The sequence below is a fragment of the Desarmillaria tabescens genome (assembly GCF_030435595.1).
Source record: "Desarmillaria tabescens strain CCBAS 213 chromosome Unknown EV420scaffold_1, whole genome shotgun sequence".
Classification (NCBI taxonomy): Eukaryota; Fungi; Basidiomycota; class Agaricomycetes; order Agaricales; family Physalacriaceae; genus Desarmillaria; species Desarmillaria tabescens.
The window spans coordinates 1,634,869-1,651,219 of record NW_026848300.1 but is presented as its reverse complement, the minus strand read 5'-3'; the positions used below and the strand labels follow the sequence as shown (position 1 = coordinate 1,651,219).

At 49.5% G+C, this 16,351-nt stretch overlaps 8 protein-coding genes across 8 annotated transcripts; 3 read left to right on the top strand and 5 right to left on the bottom strand.

The window, feature by feature from the left end:
• Nucleotide 1: 1 nt before the first annotated feature.
• Nucleotides 2-2,536, top strand: EV420DRAFT_1495543 (uncharacterized protein). Its single transcript, XM_060470850.1, has 3 exons — nt 2-481; nt 538-1,877; nt 1,940-2,536. The coding sequence occupies exons 1-3, from the start codon at nt 122-124 to the stop codon at nt 2,412-2,414; spliced, it is 2,175 nt and encodes a 724-aa protein (XP_060339389.1). The 5' UTR covers nt 2-121; the 3' UTR covers nt 2,415-2,536.
• On the bottom strand, nt 2,478-3,428 carry EV420DRAFT_1495540 (cytochrome b5). Its single transcript, XM_060470849.1, has 4 exons — nt 2,984-3,428; nt 2,755-2,932; nt 2,557-2,704; nt 2,478-2,499 (listed from the first exon to the last, which is right to left on the bottom strand). The coding sequence occupies exons 1-3, from the start codon at nt 3,407-3,409 to the stop codon at nt 2,622-2,624; spliced, it is 687 nt and encodes a 228-aa protein (XP_060339388.1). The 5' UTR covers nt 3,410-3,428; the 3' UTR covers nt 2,478-2,499; nt 2,557-2,621.
• EV420DRAFT_1495537 (general substrate transporter) lies at nt 3,429-5,654 on the bottom strand. Its single transcript, XM_060470848.1, has 7 exons — nt 5,380-5,654; nt 5,196-5,321; nt 4,845-5,140; nt 4,717-4,789; nt 4,287-4,660; nt 4,209-4,228; nt 3,429-4,157 (listed from the first exon to the last, which is right to left on the bottom strand). The coding sequence occupies exons 1-7, from the start codon at nt 5,475-5,477 to the stop codon at nt 3,513-3,515; spliced, it is 1,632 nt and encodes a 543-aa protein (XP_060339387.1). The 5' UTR covers nt 5,478-5,654; the 3' UTR covers nt 3,429-3,512.
• Nucleotides 5,655-6,183: 529 nt separating this feature from the next.
• On the bottom strand, nt 6,184-8,530 carry EV420DRAFT_45489 (uncharacterized protein). Its single transcript, XM_060482201.1, has 2 exons — nt 8,164-8,530; nt 6,184-7,978 (listed from the first exon to the last, which is right to left on the bottom strand). Exons 1-2 carry the CDS (start codon nt 8,329-8,331, stop codon nt 6,407-6,409), a joined length of 1,740 nt encoding a protein of 579 aa, XP_060339386.1. The 5' UTR covers nt 8,332-8,530; the 3' UTR covers nt 6,184-6,406.
• Nucleotide 8,531: 1 nt separating this feature from the next.
• On the bottom strand, nt 8,532-10,158 carry EV420DRAFT_45488 (RAI1-domain-containing protein). Its single transcript, XM_060482200.1, has 7 exons — nt 9,743-10,158; nt 9,580-9,690; nt 9,306-9,529; nt 9,168-9,255; nt 9,069-9,114; nt 8,972-9,007; nt 8,532-8,921 (listed from the first exon to the last, which is right to left on the bottom strand). The coding sequence occupies exons 1-7, from the start codon at nt 10,132-10,134 to the stop codon at nt 8,577-8,579; spliced, it is 1,242 nt and encodes a 413-aa protein (XP_060339385.1). The 5' UTR covers nt 10,135-10,158; the 3' UTR covers nt 8,532-8,576.
• Nucleotides 10,159-12,187: 2,029 nt separating this feature from the next.
• EV420DRAFT_1495529 (uncharacterized protein) lies at nt 12,188-13,280 on the top strand. Its single transcript, XM_060470847.1, has 2 exons — nt 12,188-12,413; nt 12,469-13,280. The coding sequence occupies exons 1-2, from the start codon at nt 12,245-12,247 to the stop codon at nt 13,152-13,154; spliced, it is 855 nt and encodes a 284-aa protein (XP_060339384.1). The 5' UTR covers nt 12,188-12,244; the 3' UTR covers nt 13,155-13,280.
• EV420DRAFT_45112 (Alpha/Beta hydrolase protein) lies at nt 13,281-15,052 on the top strand. The gene is made up of 4 exons (XM_060482180.1): nt 13,281-13,491; nt 13,546-13,818; nt 13,869-13,979; nt 14,031-15,052. Exons 1-4 carry the CDS (start codon nt 13,407-13,409, stop codon nt 14,678-14,680), a joined length of 1,119 nt encoding a protein of 372 aa, XP_060339383.1. The 5' UTR covers nt 13,281-13,406; the 3' UTR covers nt 14,681-15,052.
• Nucleotides 14,847-16,175, bottom strand: EV420DRAFT_1258784 (DnaJ-domain-containing protein; the record flags this gene model as incomplete). The annotated part of the gene is made up of 4 exons (XM_060466916.1): nt 14,847-15,621; nt 15,673-15,905; nt 15,973-16,035; nt 16,095-16,175. 4 exons carry the CDS (start codon nt 16,173-16,175, stop codon nt 14,847-14,849), a joined length of 1,152 nt encoding a protein of 383 aa, XP_060339382.1.
• Nucleotides 16,176-16,351: the final 176 nt, after the last annotated feature.

Here is a 16,351-nt window from a genome sequence, read left to right as displayed (position 1 = left end):
CATAACGCAAAGTCAATGATCCCAACGGTCTTCAACATTTCGAGTGCCAGTAGCTCGTGTTCGCAGCCTGGTCCTCGTTTTGAGCCAACCATTACTGCATGCAAGACCACTGGATATCTGGATGCTGTTGCCAATGACCCTGCAGAGCCGCATCGATATTGGAGCGCACCCTCACGAACAAAGGAAACCCTGGTCGTCGCCGCCAGAGCAGATAACTCTGGGACATGGACACCACATTCAGCCCATTGCAAACAGCCTTGCGAAGCGTCTAGGAGTGTCGGAAGAGCCTGCATCAGACACTTCTCTTGTTCACCGCATATCTCCACACCGTTCCAACCTTCTTTCTCGCATTCAAGGCTGCGAAATGCACGACAACGGCGACGCTAACATTAACGGAAACGGCTCGGAAGGTGAAGACGAAACGGTGTTTAATGCGGAACGGGTGCCTATTTCGGATTTCATGGCTGAACAGTCGCCCTTTGTGCGTTCATTTTTCTCTCTTTCCAAAGGTTTCCTTGACGATGTACCGCGACTCAGACCAGCCAAAATGCAACAAAGACCTTTCACCTTTCTCGTTCTGCCACTCCCACCGTAAACTCTGGTTCGACACTGGTTCAGATGTCGTCAGACCCACCCACCTCGAATGGCATTTCCAATCCTATTGCCATTCAACGAAAGAGGGTATTACATGAAGATTCCGTTCCTCCACGCGGTTCATCGCAAATCCACGCCGACATTTCGCGTGTGACGCTGACATCTGCTATATCGCGAAATGCCAAGCTCAGACGAGGGTCTCAATCGGAGGATATGGATGGTTTGACGGACAAAGTAGATGCTGTGGTCACGAATGAAGTCAATGAGCTGTTTCGGGATACCCTACAAAAAGTCCAAACAGAACTATGCGAACGGCAAGCAACTGCGTCAGACGATGAATCACCTGCGTCGGCATTCTTGAAGGGCCTGCTTCCCTCTTTAATGGAAGAAGCAAAATCGCGTTCACAGTCTCTCGTTCCGTCGGTTCATGCAACAGAACCAGAAAGACCAAAAGATCTTCCTGCTGCTCCCAAAGCCATGCTTACGAGCCCTGGCGTTCGTCTCGTCGAGTCCATGCTGCAAGCAGGGGCTGACTTGACATTACCAGACGAGGAACCAGATAGCATAATGCATGCTACGCGCATGTCGCGTCCATCATCGTCCTATCATCGGAAAAACATTCCCTCTCATACTGTCCGTTCTGACAGCAGAACTACTCGCAGCTCTCAAGATGATGCTTCCTCGTCCAGACATCGCCGGTATACTTCTGAGCATAAAAATCGCTCGTCTCATCATTCAAAATCACCTCGTCGCTCCTTCTCTCCGGCGAACCGAAAAACTAGTCGGTACGATGCTCGTAGCCCTAGTCCCCGTCGCCATCGGTCCCGTTCACCCCGCGCCTCCACTAATAAGAGATCTACTCGTTATGACCGGAGTCGCAGCCCATACCGAGGGCGTCCAGAAAAGAAAACTCATCATAGAGACTACTCTGATCGGTCTCCTCGAAGATACAGTTACAGCGACCGGAATCACAGCGTATCATCTAAGCACGAGTCAACAAGATACGATCGAAGGCGCCAAGATTCCGAATACTCTCGGCGTCCATACCGCGAATCGCTATCGCCAGAACGAGGAGTCCGATCCCACCGTGATTCCCAATGGATACCAGAAGACGAGACCGAACACATGGTGTATGATGAACCAGAACCCATGCACGATCTCCATGACGTTTCTGATGTCCCGGGAGTGTGGGCTTTCCAGGTCTCTCGGGATTTTCCAGACATTTTGGAATATTCTTTCAATGTTAGCGAGGAAATTGCTGCAAAATGGAATCTCATAAGAGAGTGCGTCTTTCCATCTGCATGTTGTTTACAAGTCCATCCTGATGAATGCTTCAACAAAACAGGAACAACTGGGTCATGGCAGAAAGAGAAACAAGAGATGAATTGTTCTTACACCTTATATGTCTCCCTACTGCACTTGCTGCCCCGATGCTTGATTCTCTCTTAACAGAAATATCACAAGAACCAAAAACTCTTACAGATGCTCTTTGGAGCATACAGACAGAATGGCCAGGGCGAGGATCCCTTATCATTGAAATAAATCCTGGAAAACCAACAGGCAAAGTCTTTTTCCCTGGTGATGATCCTGTTCGTGACCCTGCCATGACTTTTCTTGACATTACTGACCCTAAGTCTTGTCAGCGTAACATACACAATCCTCTGGAAATTACTCACACAATTCGGGAAGGTGTGAATACTATTCGTTTTATTCAGCTGGCGGACATGGATAAATCATTCTTCCTTCTTGCCTCTCATCGAGATATTCCTACTCTTGATTTGACAGCACTGGATGAGATTCTGCAATTTCGGACGCCATGACTTACCCATTGTTCATTCCGCATTACTTATCATTATTGCGTTGTGTTTGCTTTATCATATGTATATCAGAGTACCTAGTAGTAATCTGTAGTTATAATTGAGCCTTAGATCAACAGAAGTGGGACAGTGAAGATGCACATACCTCTATCCTGGTAGATCTAAAGGGTAGGGTCTAATGATTAGGAAGTGTATAACAACATCTAAATGCTAAGAGGTAGGCTCGGGGACGAGGAAACCAACCATACACGCGTCGAGCATGAAGTCGACGTTGACCCATGCATGTGTTAGCCCTGGGTACGATACTTAAGGCCAAGAACAACGAAGAACTGAGGAGACGAACCGAAAAGCTTTGTCCCATCTCGTCCAGCAACGCGCATGAGTTCTTTCTCCCCTCCCGGGTGAAACGCAAGATAAGGCGTTATATTATACACCTTTCCATTAAACGCAGACCAGGCATCGTCCCGTGTATTATGTTGTTTCAATACAGATGGCGGGATTCGCATGAGAGTATCGACGCCCTACGAAGCTGCGTGAGTTGTGTTGTACGTCAATGCTGTTGAGCAACCTACTCTCAGATCCTCGCCGGAAGACTTGAGCTTTGCCCAATCAAGCGAGCTATGTCCAGGGGCTAAGGCTACCTTCTCTCTCTTCGCAGACGGTCGCACAGGCGGCTTGGTCGTCGTAGGAGGAACAGCAAGGGAGTTGGACGCTTTCGCGACCCCAGGAGTCCGGACGGCTAGCTGAGATAAAGGCGGTGGAGGCATTAGCGCTGTATCTGAAAGGAACTTTGGAATGCTAGACGATTGGGCTCTCTGGGCGCTGTCCCGGCTGGGGAAAGCTGGTGGAACATCCAAATCTCTCTCAGTCTCAGTAGCATCGCCATCGTCGCCATCGTCAGACAATGAAGGAGAAACTGTGCGAATCTCTGGGGTGGGTAGGGGAGAAAGAGAAGGAGCTGGCTGAGGAGCAAGCCAGCTACGAAGGTAAGCCGCCATCTGTGAGTCAGATCTAGAGTTTCGAATTCGAAATTCCAATATTTATTTATCATTGCGAGCAGAATATAACATATGACTCATAGTTTACGGTAGCTACTTACAGTCAGGCCCGAGGCTCCACAGTTATCTCATCGTCGGGTGATTTTCGTAGTAATTCGCCGTCATCAACATACAGTGAGCGGTGGGCGTCATGAGCAATGAGTTCCTCTACAGACACTGCTCTCTTCCCTCGGAGGAAAATGGTACCTCCCGGAGCGTCCTGCAACGACCGAAGGATGACATCTTTTTCGAACAGGTACTTTATATCTTCGAGGGCGTATCCAGACGTCTCCGGGAGGAACGCATATGACCAGATCGTCATGATGACACAACAAATACCGAAAAGAAGGAAAGTGCCGTATGTGATTTCATTCAGCATGATAGGCGTGAGTTTCGAGATCGTGAAGGAGAAGAGCCAGTTGACACCGATAGCGAGAGACAGTGCAATGGTACGAAGATGATTAGGGGCAACTTCCCCGGCAATCACCCAGGGAAGAGGTCCGAAGCCGATGCAGTAGGCCACAGCATAGAGGTATACAGCCACGATAGAGACGTAGCTCGCGGGAACCACTGTCCCAGAGGTGTGGATGGCGCTATACCCGCCGACCCAAAGCATCGTCACAGCTTGCCCTATTCCGCCGATGATGAGGCATCTCTTTCTTCCTATGCCTTCAACGGCGAAAGCTAATACAGCAGCAACTGCGACAACCTAACAGAAACTGTCAGACATCCAAGTGTATGTATCAAATTAGCCACAAACCTTGACGACGCCATAGATACCTAGCAAAAGCCGTTTGAGCATCTATTCACCAACAACCAGTGCACCTAATACTCGTACCTGTAGCAAAAAGGCCGGAGGTGGTACCCGATATTCCAAGACTTGCGAAGATTTGAGGACTAAAGTAATTGATGGCATTCGTACCTGTCCATTGCTGGAAGAACATGACCAAGGAAGGGATAAAGCACCGCAAGGCGATGGACCGTGACTCCCCCATTAGCACAAACTGACTCAGCAAAGACAGCTTCTGTTTGCCCTCGAAATCGCTCTTAATCTCCTCTAGCGTTTCTTGGACTGTTTCATCATCGACTGATTTCCTTGCGACAAAGGCAAGTGTTCGGGCAGCACGGTCATACTGTTGGCGCTCGACTAGCCATCGCGGTGATTCCGGTTGGAACAGCATGGCTATAGTGAAAAGCACTCCAGGAACCATCCTATAAGGAAACACGTTAAACTGCACGTCTTCGAGTCAGTCCAAAGATAGACGTACTGCACGATGAAAGGCACGCGCCATTGCATCTCTCCATGCGGTATATCCTTCGAAGCGCTATAGTTGACCCAGACTGAAACGCGATAAGGACTTTTGCTCACTGACCACCAGCCGTTCTAGCCACTTACAGCTAAGCATGATCCCAATATTATTCGCGAGCTGGATCATCCCGGTACATCTTCCCCGAATAACTCGTGGAGTGCATTCCGAAATGTATGCCGGAACGAGGGCCGAAACCATTCCAACACCTACGCCACCCACAAATCGGCTAAAGTACAGGACGCGGAGTCCGACTTTTTGAGAACTTCCAAGTCCAACGACGGATTGGATCAAGCTGCCAATGAGATATATGATGCCGGATGCAATCAGACAGGGCTTGCGTCCAAAGCGGCCTGAGAAGTAGCCCATCGCAAGGGCTCCGAAGCTACGACGTCGACATGTATTAGCATAGGGCTGATGGATTTACGTGCACGACTGACAAACATCCACCCTGCAATACAGATACAATATTACCACTCAGGTCCGCTTTGACGGATGCAGATGCTTTGTCTAAGCCGAAATATTCCTGGAAAGAGGCAAGAGAAAGAACACCCCCGATGAGACCACTGTATTGACAGTCAGACTATATTGTTACTATGTGATAGCATGAGGACAACAACTTACATATCCCATCCGTAGAAAATGCTTCCCATAGCTCCCGAGAGAGCCAATACATACGCATTACGATACTGGGAAATCAGCACAAGCTCGTCTTTCAACATTTGAGAGAGGCGACCAAGGGCGGGAAGATGACGAGAAGAGACGCAGGGGGCGACAAGTTACTTAAGCATTTACATGGTTTTATCCATCATATTCGTGCTTCTTGTCAGGTGGATAGAAAAAGGGATAAAATAGGGATGGGGAGCTGAGAAGCAAATGAGAAGAGGTAGAAACCGGCCCGCAGATAGCTGCGGAGAACACCATCATTATCATACCAGTTTTAAGATCAAGGAAGAAATCGAATTGTTTGCATCAATTAGGATACAGTACAGCTATATAGAAAGCGTCGAACATTTGACAGACGAATTGGAGACCTTCGTGGAGGAGTTATATAGGCGAGAAGAAGGCGGAGAAACCGTAATGAAAGTATGTAATAAGTCAAGAGAACGACGAAACAACATTCGAACAGCTTGGAATAAATATTATTATTACAAAGAGGAAAAAGATTCTGGAGAACGAGAACAGCAAAAACAGACAGACAGATAGATCGTGAATAGAAATCGACTTATAGAAATAGAATTGACCGTCCGTCCGCGAATCCCATACCAAACGTCGGCGCGGATATACATAGTCGGCGGATAACTCCTTCGTTAGCGGTCGTTATTTGATCATAAACAAGACCTTTAATAGATATCTGCAAGGTTTGAAGAGATGATGATGCTGGGGGGTACAGATGACTTTGGATGGAGGATGGGGAATGGTGGTTGTGATGTTGTTTGTGCTGATGATACAACTTGTTAGTGTAGTCCGCTTGATTGATACAACATAGCAGGCAGAAGGAGGAACGATGAAGCGAAAGGGACACATGAGGGCCGGTTGGAAACGAGAGACGCGGTCGAGCGTATGGCCAGGATGGCACACACGAGAGTCTATACACCATCAAATGTGGCTAGAAAATAAATATGAGAGAGAAAAGCAGATGCACTTTGCATTAACTCTTCAACAAATCGATTCCTGCACCCAGGCCTCGGTCGTCCGGTCTCTTCATATGACCACTTTGCATTCCCAGACGCATTTGTTCTCCCTCAAACAACTTTCTTCCAACGTCAGCACGCAAGCCGGTTAATCTGTTGTGTTGGGGGTAGCCTCGGGATGGTGAAGGAGACGCATTAATAAAATCATGGAAGTTGAAATCATGGGCTGATCCTGGTCTTGGGCTACCATCAACTGACTTCCGGCGGCCTGATGGACTCGACGGAACGGACGTTTGCGGGGGAAAAGACGGAGGTGGAAGGAGCTGAGAAGGTGTAGACGAACGATTCGTTGATCTATCGATGCTTGGAATGGAATCGCGTCGCCCACCCAAATCGCTTCCAATGCTGGAGATGCTAGACGTAAAGCTGCTTTCTCCACCGCGGGATAGCCCAGACCCTGACCCACGAGGATTGGCCCTGCCCGCATCTTGACTGTTTGGTTCACCGGGAGCGGTGGGAAACAAAACCCGGCCCTTGGCCCGCAACACTCCCGCGCCGCCTCCTAATGTACGATACGCGGCCATGTCCTTGGCGTCCTTATTGGACGGACGCGCAGGCGACGGGGATGTTGCTAGGAACAACATTAGATCCGCAGCTTCATTGTCAGTAGGTGCTGGTCGTGGCGCTGTTTGCTGAGCCGGGGGCGCACTCGACATGGGAGGTGTCTTATCGCGATAGGAACCAACAGAAATGGTAGACGTCGAAGCGAGACTGGAGGATGGAGGTGGACCCGTATTGGGAAAGCCCCGAGCAGAACTCTGAGTATACTGTGAATATGATGGAGTGGACCCGGCGTCTGATCCGTCGAAACTCGAGCGTGGTGAAGACACACTGCCAGATATTGACGGTCGGTGGTGCAGAAGCAGAGAAGTCAGAGTCTGAGCAGCCTTCATATCAACATCGCCGTCTGCGTCAAGGTCACCACGATCCGCATCGCCTCCCGATGTCCTAGCTCGGTGCTTGCCTTTGCTCGATCCAGCTCCGTCAGGGCGATGACTTTTAGAATGTGCACGCGTTCCCTCTGCGATGCTTCGCGCTACCCTGCCGCCCTGTGTCTGAGGGGACGGAGCAGGTCGTATAGGAGGAGCAACGGGTGGATCGTTAGCGTTCAGGATGGTGCGCGCCTGCTGCGTAGGCGGTGGTGCCAAGATAGATGTGAAGAGAGTCGGCCCACCGACTGACTGTCGCGACGTGCTGCTGCTGGGATCCCCTGCATTTGTAGGAGTACCATTGGCACCCAAAAAACTGCCGCGCGACGAGAGCCCGGCTGTCAGCGTGATCGGACCCGAAGTACCCCTTCGAAGAGGACTGCTAGTAGTACTTGCGCCACCCATTCCATGAGTAGCTAGATTGGCGTGGTAGCTGCTGGCCATCGGTGGCTTGCGTCTGGCGGTGTTGCTGCGGGCGAAGGTGGACGAATTGCCTGGAGACTGGCTCTGCGATTCAAAGTCACGTAAAGAGGCATTGGGGGCGTTGTTGGTAGTTTTGTAGGAGGCATAGGATAAGCGTGTTCGCAGTGCACGGGTAACCTGTTCAAGAGACATAGGAGGCGTTAGCATATATACAGAAATTTTAGGACAACGAGAGAGAAAAAACAGAGAAATAGAATGCTGGAGCCAGAAAATGAAGTATGAAGGAGCTCCGACCAGGGGAATGTGCTCATCACAGCAGATCAAACGACGCGTCTGGGAGACGAACAGCAACGAGTACCTACGTTTGAAAGCTCGGCTCTGGCTAGAAATTTCTGAACGGCTTTTTTCTTGTGCTCTCTGTCGAAGGCCTCTGTAGGCAGCGACCCGGTCGACTGGGATCCGGCAGATGCGTGAGGGATATAAGTCATGGGAGGTGATGGCGACGTGGCGGAAGACGAAGGGGTAGCCATAAACGCGCGTCCACTGCGTTACGCAGTGAAAACAAAGGTAAAAGGACGCTCGTCGCTGTGGACGGCAACGAGAAGAGGAGGTCGGACACTGGGCGTGGTGGGCACGAACGATGAGTAAAAGTCGATTCAGAATCGGACCAAACGCGAGTGACGCGCCATATCGGAGCTTGCCGTTTTTACCCAGTTTCACCAATTTTCCGCTGAAGTACAGCCGAAAAGGTTTTCCCTTGGAAACTCCTTTTTATTCATATTTGCCATCCTGCGACGGAGCCGGAGCTTGACTGCGCTACGGTCGTTACGGTCTGCATTTCCTCCCAATACCATTTGGGCAGAAAGCCCACCCTTTCCTCCCCGTTCACAACCTCGTCCACGAGGTTATCAGTCAGCTTCATAATCGTCACACCCTCTTTCGGCACAAACTTCACTCGCCATACGGACGCTTTTTCGGCAACATTTTCTTGGAGAATCTTCTTAAGAAACGTTAATATCTCCTCGCCCCAATTCAAACATATTGATGGTTCCCAGGAACCTGGCTTTCCTCGTACTAGACGGGGTATTTTTGTCGTGTCGAAGGACTGAAGAGTGGTCACCTGGATCATTATTATTAATAAGTGCCTGAGAGCGAAAACCTGGTCATCACCTCTCCAGACGGTGTTCGAAATCCGACAGCGATCTCCTTGACATTATGAAAAACGATGTTCTTGAGCTGAACGCCATAATACGTCTTGGTAACTCACCGGTACCCCGAGGAGAAATGATTGGAAATAAAACTTGAGTAATTTCCTGTCATGCCGTCAGCTCGCTGATGAGATGAAATACGCAAAGAAATGACTCGCTTTTCGAATTTTGCTTCATCATGGGGACCGCGTATCGCTAAAGAAGTCTTGAGTTCTACGAATGAGTCGGTTGTTCCGTTGTATCTGTCTGTGGCATGACGATGAATTCAAGCATGCGAAGCTTGGAGACACAAAAACCTCGAACGCAATCAACCTCGCCTCCAATAATGAGTCGACTATTGCCAAGCTTGGTCCGCACGACGCTACACCATTGCACGTTGGTATCCACGACTCCTCCCCACCCTGGCGGATCTTTAGAACCTGGTTTCGGGGGAAGCCTACGAGGGGTCGCCGATGTTCCGTATGACTCAAAGGCATAGCCAAAATAAGACTGCTTTCGATGTCGGGGTTCCATATTTTCCCTGATGTACTCTGGTTAACGGTCGTATTACTGATAAAGAAGACCACTGACTTTTCACTGAGCTTCTGATTGGATATATGCTCTTCGAAATACATGGTGCCATTGATATACATGACATTTAATTCCCAGCTATCGCGATCCTCGTAAGGAGCCGTTAGAATCCTGGAGAACGATTTAAGACAATACAACGGAGGGGAGACGCGACGCGATTTACCTGGTCATTACCCCGCGCCACGAAATGACGGCTACGTCGTCCAGGGGGACTTTCCCCTGGCTCTTCACCCGGCTAAAGGCTTTCAAGAGGCCGTCAATGCGGCCTTTCTCTTCCGGGCGTCGTATCCAATTCTCATATCCATAAGACAATTGAGCACCAATGGGCGGATCAACAAAGTATCGCAGGGCCAAGTCATTGAACTCTAAAGTCCGAGATGGCGTATACGAGAATGAAATGATTGGCATGGGCTTCTGGAACGGTGTCGGTGGTTTAGCATGAGAAAGAGTGAGATCCGGGTATGAGATAGAGTTGGTATCTTCCAAGTGTCGCGATTTAGTCCCACGAGATATTTCAGGTTCATCGTGTAGTTCTGAGGCCTTTCTTTTTGACATGGAATAGTTCAAGTCGAAGTCGAGATTTCCAAATTAGTCTCGGGTCAAATGCGGAAGATCAATACCGTGACTAGGAATATTTTTCCCACCAGTACTTACCGTCCAAAATTTTATGTGAACCTAATCACAATTGTACAGGTCCAGAGCCGTACCACTCAGGCTAATGCTTTTAGAACCGTCTAACAAACGGTTGATCTTATGGCCGCGATGCTTTCTGTTCGGTCGTTATTTGAGATCCTTAAACTTTCCTTCGCATCGGGTTCGTTCTTATCGCACTAGTACGTTCTCGTTGACTGGCTGGTGCTCGTATCTAATAATTTATATGTCTAGAACTCAGCCTCGCATCAAATTTTTGTCGGTATTATTTGATCAAGTTTTGCCACATCATCCTAAGTTCTTACTTCCCATACGTGTGTATTCAGAAATACTTGCTCACGATACCTTCATTGTCTCGAGGGCTTGCTGTGCTTATCTTCTCAGGTCAATGTGCTATGACCGTGATACCACAGCCGCTATGGCCAGAAGTGCGTTGTCTTCATTGTACCGATGTTAACTCACGTCTCGTCATTTGCATAGAACCATGGTAGGGTCGCGTTTGACATTGATACACACTCATTACTTAAGTATTCATCATCAACTAAAAGTCTTTAGATGCATTCATATCAGGATTCAGACGCGAGCACCTCAAACAAAGACCATTGTTCTCTAGTCGGGTCGTCCTGAAATGGCTATGTCTTTTTCTACCCTGTCCATCCTTTGCCACCTTCATTGTCCTCCAAGTATAAATAAGAGGGCTCCCAAATCCCCCCCATCACTTGTTCCACCACCCACCTACTCTCGTTGACGCCACTCTTTTACTTTTCTCTGCCCACCTCTCCCTTCAATTTCACAACATGTTTTGTACGTCGTGCTTTTACCTCATGTACGCCCTTTCACTAATGCCACTTCTCATTCAGTCAAAAAGAGACCCCTCCCTGCTTCCCAGCTCCCAAAAGGCTGCCCCTCACACCTTCACACCCAATGCAAAGCATGCGGTCATTATAATTCACCGCAGGCTGCCAAAGGCCGGTACACATGCTTGAAGTGTCACCAAGGCACCTATTATGTGGACTCTCTAATTGCCAAGGCGTCTGAGAAAGAAATCCTCAAGCAACACGAAAAAGAACGCGAAGCGAGGCGCAAGGACGAGAGAATACGTCGAGAAGCAGAGGCCCGTGCTGCTGAACGCGCAGCTGCCGCAATAGCAATCCGAAAGCAACATGTGGCGCAGCAGCTCCAGCAAGAGAGGACGGAGAGAGTCGCAGCCAGCCCGACTGCACCCTTGGAACGCCGACCTGCTCAACGGAAGCGCGCTCCTTCTGCTGCCAAGGCTCCCTGGACACCGTCTCAAACCGACCCTCCGCGCTATGCTTCCCAGAGAATGTTCGTGCCAGCGACATATCCACTGAATGGATCTCCTGCACGCCCGCTTCCCCCCTTGCCTGCTTCTAGCTCCGTATGGCTATAACGAAGTTGTAAGCAATCCTGTCTTTTGTTTTGTTAATGCGCACTGATCGTATAAGTAAATTGTACAGGGAATCACTTGCGCTTCTGGACGTGTTCGTTGATATTTCTGCTCTTGCTGGCCGAGTCTGTTTTCTGCTTCCTACTATTTCGCATTGGTTTGCACTGCTTGTACGCACGATCGTCTGGTATCTTAATTATTCACGATTGACTCGTGATTTTCATACATACTGTGTGAATGTTCCGCCTCGTGAATGCAGCCTCAAGTTCATCTCGGCACATAAAACTCATGACTACATGCCGCGAGGTGTAATAGTTTCGCCTTAAGAGCGCACACCTTCCTCATTCTCCGACTTCAACATCACTAAATTTCTGACCTCGCGAATATCCTAGTCAGTACTTGTTGTTTGTAGGTCCAGTGTTGTGCCGAATTTCTGAAATTGGAAGCTGTGTTCTTCTTGTCACTGCAAGCTGGTTATCGCCTCAGACACCGACACTTCGAAAGGTGACCGTGCGTGCAGCGGTTTCGATCGACCATGTCACTTGGAAAACGTCCCTCCACCGCATGTTCGCCGAGTGGTCTGTATAAGTGGAGGACCTCCACACAATGCGCCCAAGTCCTACGTTGATCTCCTTCAAAATGGCCTCTACCTTTTCGTTCCCAGTCATGATGATTAACCACGAAACCCCAGATTTTGATAATCTTCTGGACATGCCTCCTCCGGAAAAACAGCCCCAGTCGCGCGATAAGCGGCAAATAGGAACAATAAAGAACGGTATGAATATGAATGGATTATTAGAGTCGTACACAGGGCTCAAATATCTTTACAGACATTGGACGCACTGGCAAGCTCGCTCCGCGTATTGAACAATGCCACAGAGAAATGAAGAAAGTTACGGGAATGATATCAGACCGCCTGAAGGAGGCAAATACCAAGGCGGCGGACGACCAGCGTCGTATCGAAGAGCTGCAATCGCTTCTCGCAGAAGCTAGAGGTGCTGCGGAACTGTCAAACAGTAGGGCGGGTGCTCAGGAAGACGAGATCAGGGACCTGCGGCGTCAGCTAGAAGACCTTCAGCGAGAGCGCGCCCAGGATTCTGTGACTCAGTTCCACCTCGCCCGAGTTGAACAACAGGCAGATGGTTTAAGGGAGGAGAAAGAGAAGCAGGCTAGGGAGCTAGAAGCACTGCGAGCTGCGTTGGAGGATTCTCGGAAGAAAGAAGTCAGCCGGTCCAGGCAGATTGAAGACGCGCAAAAATTGCACCGCAGGGCGACCCATGACCGCACTCAGGTGCTGGAAATTCTTGAAGCCAGACTCGATGAGGCGAGAAGGGAGGTGCTGGATATCAGGAAGCAGATGGAGGAGCTGTTGCTGGAGACGGAGAGCAGGATTAGCGAGGCAGAGAACAGAGGTCGGCAACTACAGCTCAGAGATCTTCGAGCTCTGTCGCCCAAGGCCATGTGGGCGTTTCTTGGATTCCAGCAGCCGCGCATGTGGTGGATGGGATCAAATTAAGCTGCCAGGCACTGTCGATCGCGAAAGTTATTTATATACGTTACGGTGGTAGTACAATTCTCATTACTTGTCTGTACTTGTTTCACTTTTTCCCGGAATATCTGGTATGCTCGTCATCGTCGGTTATTCGTGATGGTCTAACCGGCCCCACCTTTGTTTAACCTGGGTCGTACCTGGATCCCAGTGGCCGCCCTTGATAGTGGCGGTATTTATTTAAGAAAGACAGCTAGCACCACCGTCGGAACTGTGACAATGACCGATGCTACGACCAAGTCAAAGTATGGGCGGGTTTCCTGGGGCGATATCCTGAGCATGGCAAAGATTCTGGCACCCTTGCGTATGTACAGTCATATGATTCGTCGCAGTCCTTTTCTGATATTAACATATGCAGCCTTCCTGCTCTGTTGGAACTTCCTATTGTCTCCCTTCGTCAAGCACTTGCAGCACAAAACGTGGCTTCGTGTCATCAGTGATTGTTCGGCTCACCAGCTCACCACTTTGAGTTTTGCCCAACTTCAGTATGCACTGGGAGATTCTGCCACCGTGTACAACAAGTTCATCAACCAAGCCCGTTTAACGCCTCTCATCGAGGAACTAGATGGCGGCGTACAACTCGCATGGGTAGGTCCAAAGCGAACGGACCGCGTGGTGCTTTACCTTCATGGTACGTTTGTCTATCTTTGCAAGACGAAATTCACCAACTTACGGTGCCAGGTGGCGGATACACTTCGTTTGCACCCCCATCCGGGCTCACCTTCTTCAGATATATTCAGCTTGAATTAGAGAAGAAGGGCATAGAAGCTGGACTTGCGGTTCTGCTGTACAGTAAGTGAATGTGTATCTGATTGCTTTAATCACATTCATCAACGCCCCCAGGCCTTTTACCGGATGCCAGTTATCCTACCCCACTCCGCGAGATGCGAACAGCAGTAGACTACCTACTCGATTCCGGAGTTGCCCCAAAGAACCTCATCTTTACAAGCGACTCGGCGGGAGGGAACCTTACTCTAGCCTTCTTCTCGCACATTCTGCACCCTCATCCCACCGTTGAACCATTCAGCCTCCCATCAGGTTCTCGCTTCGGTGGCGCTTTCTTCTTATCACCATGGGTATCTTTAGCTGGGGATGACGTTCCCAATTCTTATGACAAAAACGGCCCCGTCGATGTCACCAGTGCGGCTACCCTCCGCGCGTGGGGCCATTATGCTCTTGAGGGTGTACCCGGGACCGAAATCAATTACATGGAGCCCATCAAGACCCCCGACGGATGGTACGAGGGTACGGATCAATTGGTGGATAACGTCTTTATTTCTGTTGGGGAGTTTGAGTGTTTGAGGGATTCTATTCTCACTTTCTACGAGAAAAAGTTCAAGCAATATGCTGGTCGCAGCCAGTTATACGTCCAGAAAGGAGGTGTTCACGTAGATCCCTTCTATGATTTTTTCTTCGTAGCCTCACCCAAAAAGACGGGGGAACTGACGTCGAAAGTCGTTAATTGGTTAGCTGATTCCTTCGAAACCGAATGATAGTCCGCATAATTTATTCAGATCGCGTATTATCCTTATATACGTATACGAGCGAAGATATGCAAACGAGATCCAGCGCCGATGTATTGATAATACAAAATGAGGTATAGAACAATAAATACAATGGTGTTCGTCAGAGTTCGTGCAAGACCATGATAGATGCAATCTACGTGAGGACTCTCTTCAGTCCCTCCTGCTGTGTTGGTGTTAATCTGTCAGGGAATTGAACATCCCACTTGACAATCAAATCGCCTTTGCTCTTTACACTGCCGTCCTTCCGAATCGGCATTCCCTCGCCGGGTAACGTCGTTTCTTGCCCTGGTTTGACGATCCCCCCTGGCACAGATACTTGAAGCTTCCTTCCATCAAGTAACTCCACGACCTTCTTTCCGCCCTCGCCGGTCAAAGCATCTAGGAGCGAAATAGGTACTCGTCTCACGAGGTCATTGCCTTCTCGGGAAAATACCTCGTCTGGCTTCTCCTCGACGACGAACACGAGATCCTGTGGCTCGCCATTCGGCTGCTCATTACCGGCACGAGCGAAGCGGACCTTTGTACCACTCTTCCAGCCTGGATGTATTTGGATGTCATACACCTTTTCTTCTGTCGACCCGTTAAGCAGTCGCCGTCCAACCTTGAGATGCTTGACCGTGCCGGAATAGAGCTCTTTGAGGGAGACGCGAAGAGGGCGAGTTATTTCTGAGGGTGCAGATGACGTCGATGAACGTGCTTGCGTCCGGGGCATGTTTGGCATTCCACTGGAGAAGTTGAACGAGCCAGTCATATCGTCATCCTCGTCGAAGCCCCGTGTCCGTCTTCGGGTACCTCCCATGCCTGGCATACCACCCATGCCGCCTGGCATACCACCCATACCACCCGTGGAACTGCGGCCCGACATGCCGCCGAGGTTGAAGATACCACCACCACCACCGAATATTTGCCTAGAAGGATATTAGCATCACGAAATCAAAGTTGGAAGATTGTAGACTTACTCAAATATCTTATTGGGGTCACTCGGTGCGAAACCAGATCCGCCACTACTCGAGCTAAAACCACCGCCAGGTCCGCTTGTGAACGAGAATGACTGAGCCCCGGGGAATCCACTGAAGTTGAAACCTCCGGGACCAGCCCCTTGCGAACCTCCACCCTTGAGGCCCTCTTCACCGAACTGGTCGTATATAGCCCGTTTGTTTTTGTCACTCAAGACTTCGAAGGCTTCAGAGATCTGCAAATAATAAAAAGAAAGATAAGGTGAGCTGGAATCCGTCACACGACAAGGAGCGAGACTTAACCTGTTTAAATTTTTTTGATGCCTCTTCGGAGCCACCATTACGATCCGGATGCCATTTCAGAGCCTAAAGGATGGTTTTGTTAGTCAAGGCGGAAAAGGAGGGAAAGAAATGATACGACATACCATCTTCTTGTAGGCCTTCTTGATTTCGTTCTCGTCGGCATTCCTGTCAACGCCCAAAAGTTTGTAGTAGTCGACACCCATGGTAAACGTTAGGTTGAAGTATTACAGTTGGAAGTAGGAAGGATGTCTGAATTTATTAGAGACTTGGGCCTACTAGCAAAGTAACGAACATTAGGGAACATACCAGAAAGTTCCTATGACATCATATTCACGTGATCAATTTGCGCAATTTCGGATCCCCGTTGCCGAAGTCCGGA

Bases quoted from the DNA above. Each gene is read 5' to 3' on its own strand.
- EV420DRAFT_1495543 (XM_060470850.1), top strand. From the start codon at position 122: ATGCTGTTGCCAATGACCCTGCAGAGCCGCATCGATATTGGAGCGCAC. The intron at 482-537 runs GTGCGTTCATTT...ACCGCGACTCAG, and splicing joins TGGCTGAACAGTCGCCCTTT to ACCAGCCAAAATGCAACAAA. The intron at 1,878-1,939 runs GTGCGTCTTTCC...TCAACAAAACAG, and splicing joins AAATGGAATCTCATAAGAGA to GAACAACTGGGTCATGGCAG.
- EV420DRAFT_1495540 (XM_060470849.1), bottom strand. From the start codon at position 3,409: ATGGCGGCTTACCTTCGTAGCTGGCTTGCTCCTCAGCCAGCTCCTTCT. The intron at 2,933-2,983 runs GTAGGTTGCTCA...GCAGCTTCGTAG, and splicing joins CTTCCGGCGAGGATCTGAGA to GGCGTCGATACTCTCATGCG. The intron at 2,705-2,754 runs GTTCGTCTCCTC...TATCGTACCCAG, and splicing joins AGATGGGACAAAGCTTTTCG to GGCTAACACATGCATGGGTC.
- EV420DRAFT_1495537 (XM_060470848.1), bottom strand. From the start codon at position 5,477: ATGTTGAAAGACGAGCTTGTGCTGATTTCCCAGTATCGTAATGCGTAT. The intron at 4,661-4,716 runs GTACGTCTATCT...GTTTCCTTATAG, and splicing joins CGCGTGCCTTTCATCGTGCA to GATGGTTCCTGGAGTGCTTT. The intron at 4,229-4,286 runs GTACGAGTATTA...GGCTTTTGCTAG, and splicing joins CTCCGGCCTTTTTGCTACAG to GTATCTATGGCGTCGTCAAG.
- EV420DRAFT_45489 (XM_060482201.1), bottom strand. From the start codon at position 8,331: ATGGCTACCCCTTCGTCTTCCGCCACGTCGCCATCACCTCCCATGACT. The intron at 7,979-8,163 runs GTAGGTACTCGT...TCTCTTGAACAG, and splicing joins CCAGAGCCGAGCTTTCAAAC to GTTACCCGTGCACTGCGAAC.
- EV420DRAFT_45488 (XM_060482200.1), bottom strand. From the start codon at position 10,134: ATGTCAAAAAGAAAGGCCTCAGAACTACACGATGAACCTGAAATATCT. The intron at 9,115-9,167 runs GCGAGTCATTTC...ACGGCATGACAG, and splicing joins GATGAAGCAAAATTCGAAAA to GAAATTACTCAAGTTTTATT. The intron at 9,008-9,068 runs GTGAGTTACCAA...CATAATGTCAAG, and splicing joins CATTTCTCCTCGGGGTACCG to GAGATCGCTGTCGGATTTCG.
- EV420DRAFT_1495529 (XM_060470847.1), top strand. From the start codon at position 12,245: ATGCGCCCAAGTCCTACGTTGATCTCCTTCAAAATGGCCTCTACCTTT. The intron at 12,414-12,468 runs GTATGAATATGA...ATATCTTTACAG, and splicing joins AATAGGAACAATAAAGAACG to ACATTGGACGCACTGGCAAG.
- EV420DRAFT_45112 (XM_060482180.1), top strand. From the start codon at position 13,407: ATGACCGATGCTACGACCAAGTCAAAGTATGGGCGGGTTTCCTGGGGC. The intron at 13,819-13,868 runs GTACGTTTGTCT...TTACGGTGCCAG, and splicing joins CGTGGTGCTTTACCTTCATG to GTGGCGGATACACTTCGTTT. The intron at 13,980-14,030 runs GTAAGTGAATGT...CAACGCCCCCAG, and splicing joins ACTTGCGGTTCTGCTGTACA to GCCTTTTACCGGATGCCAGT.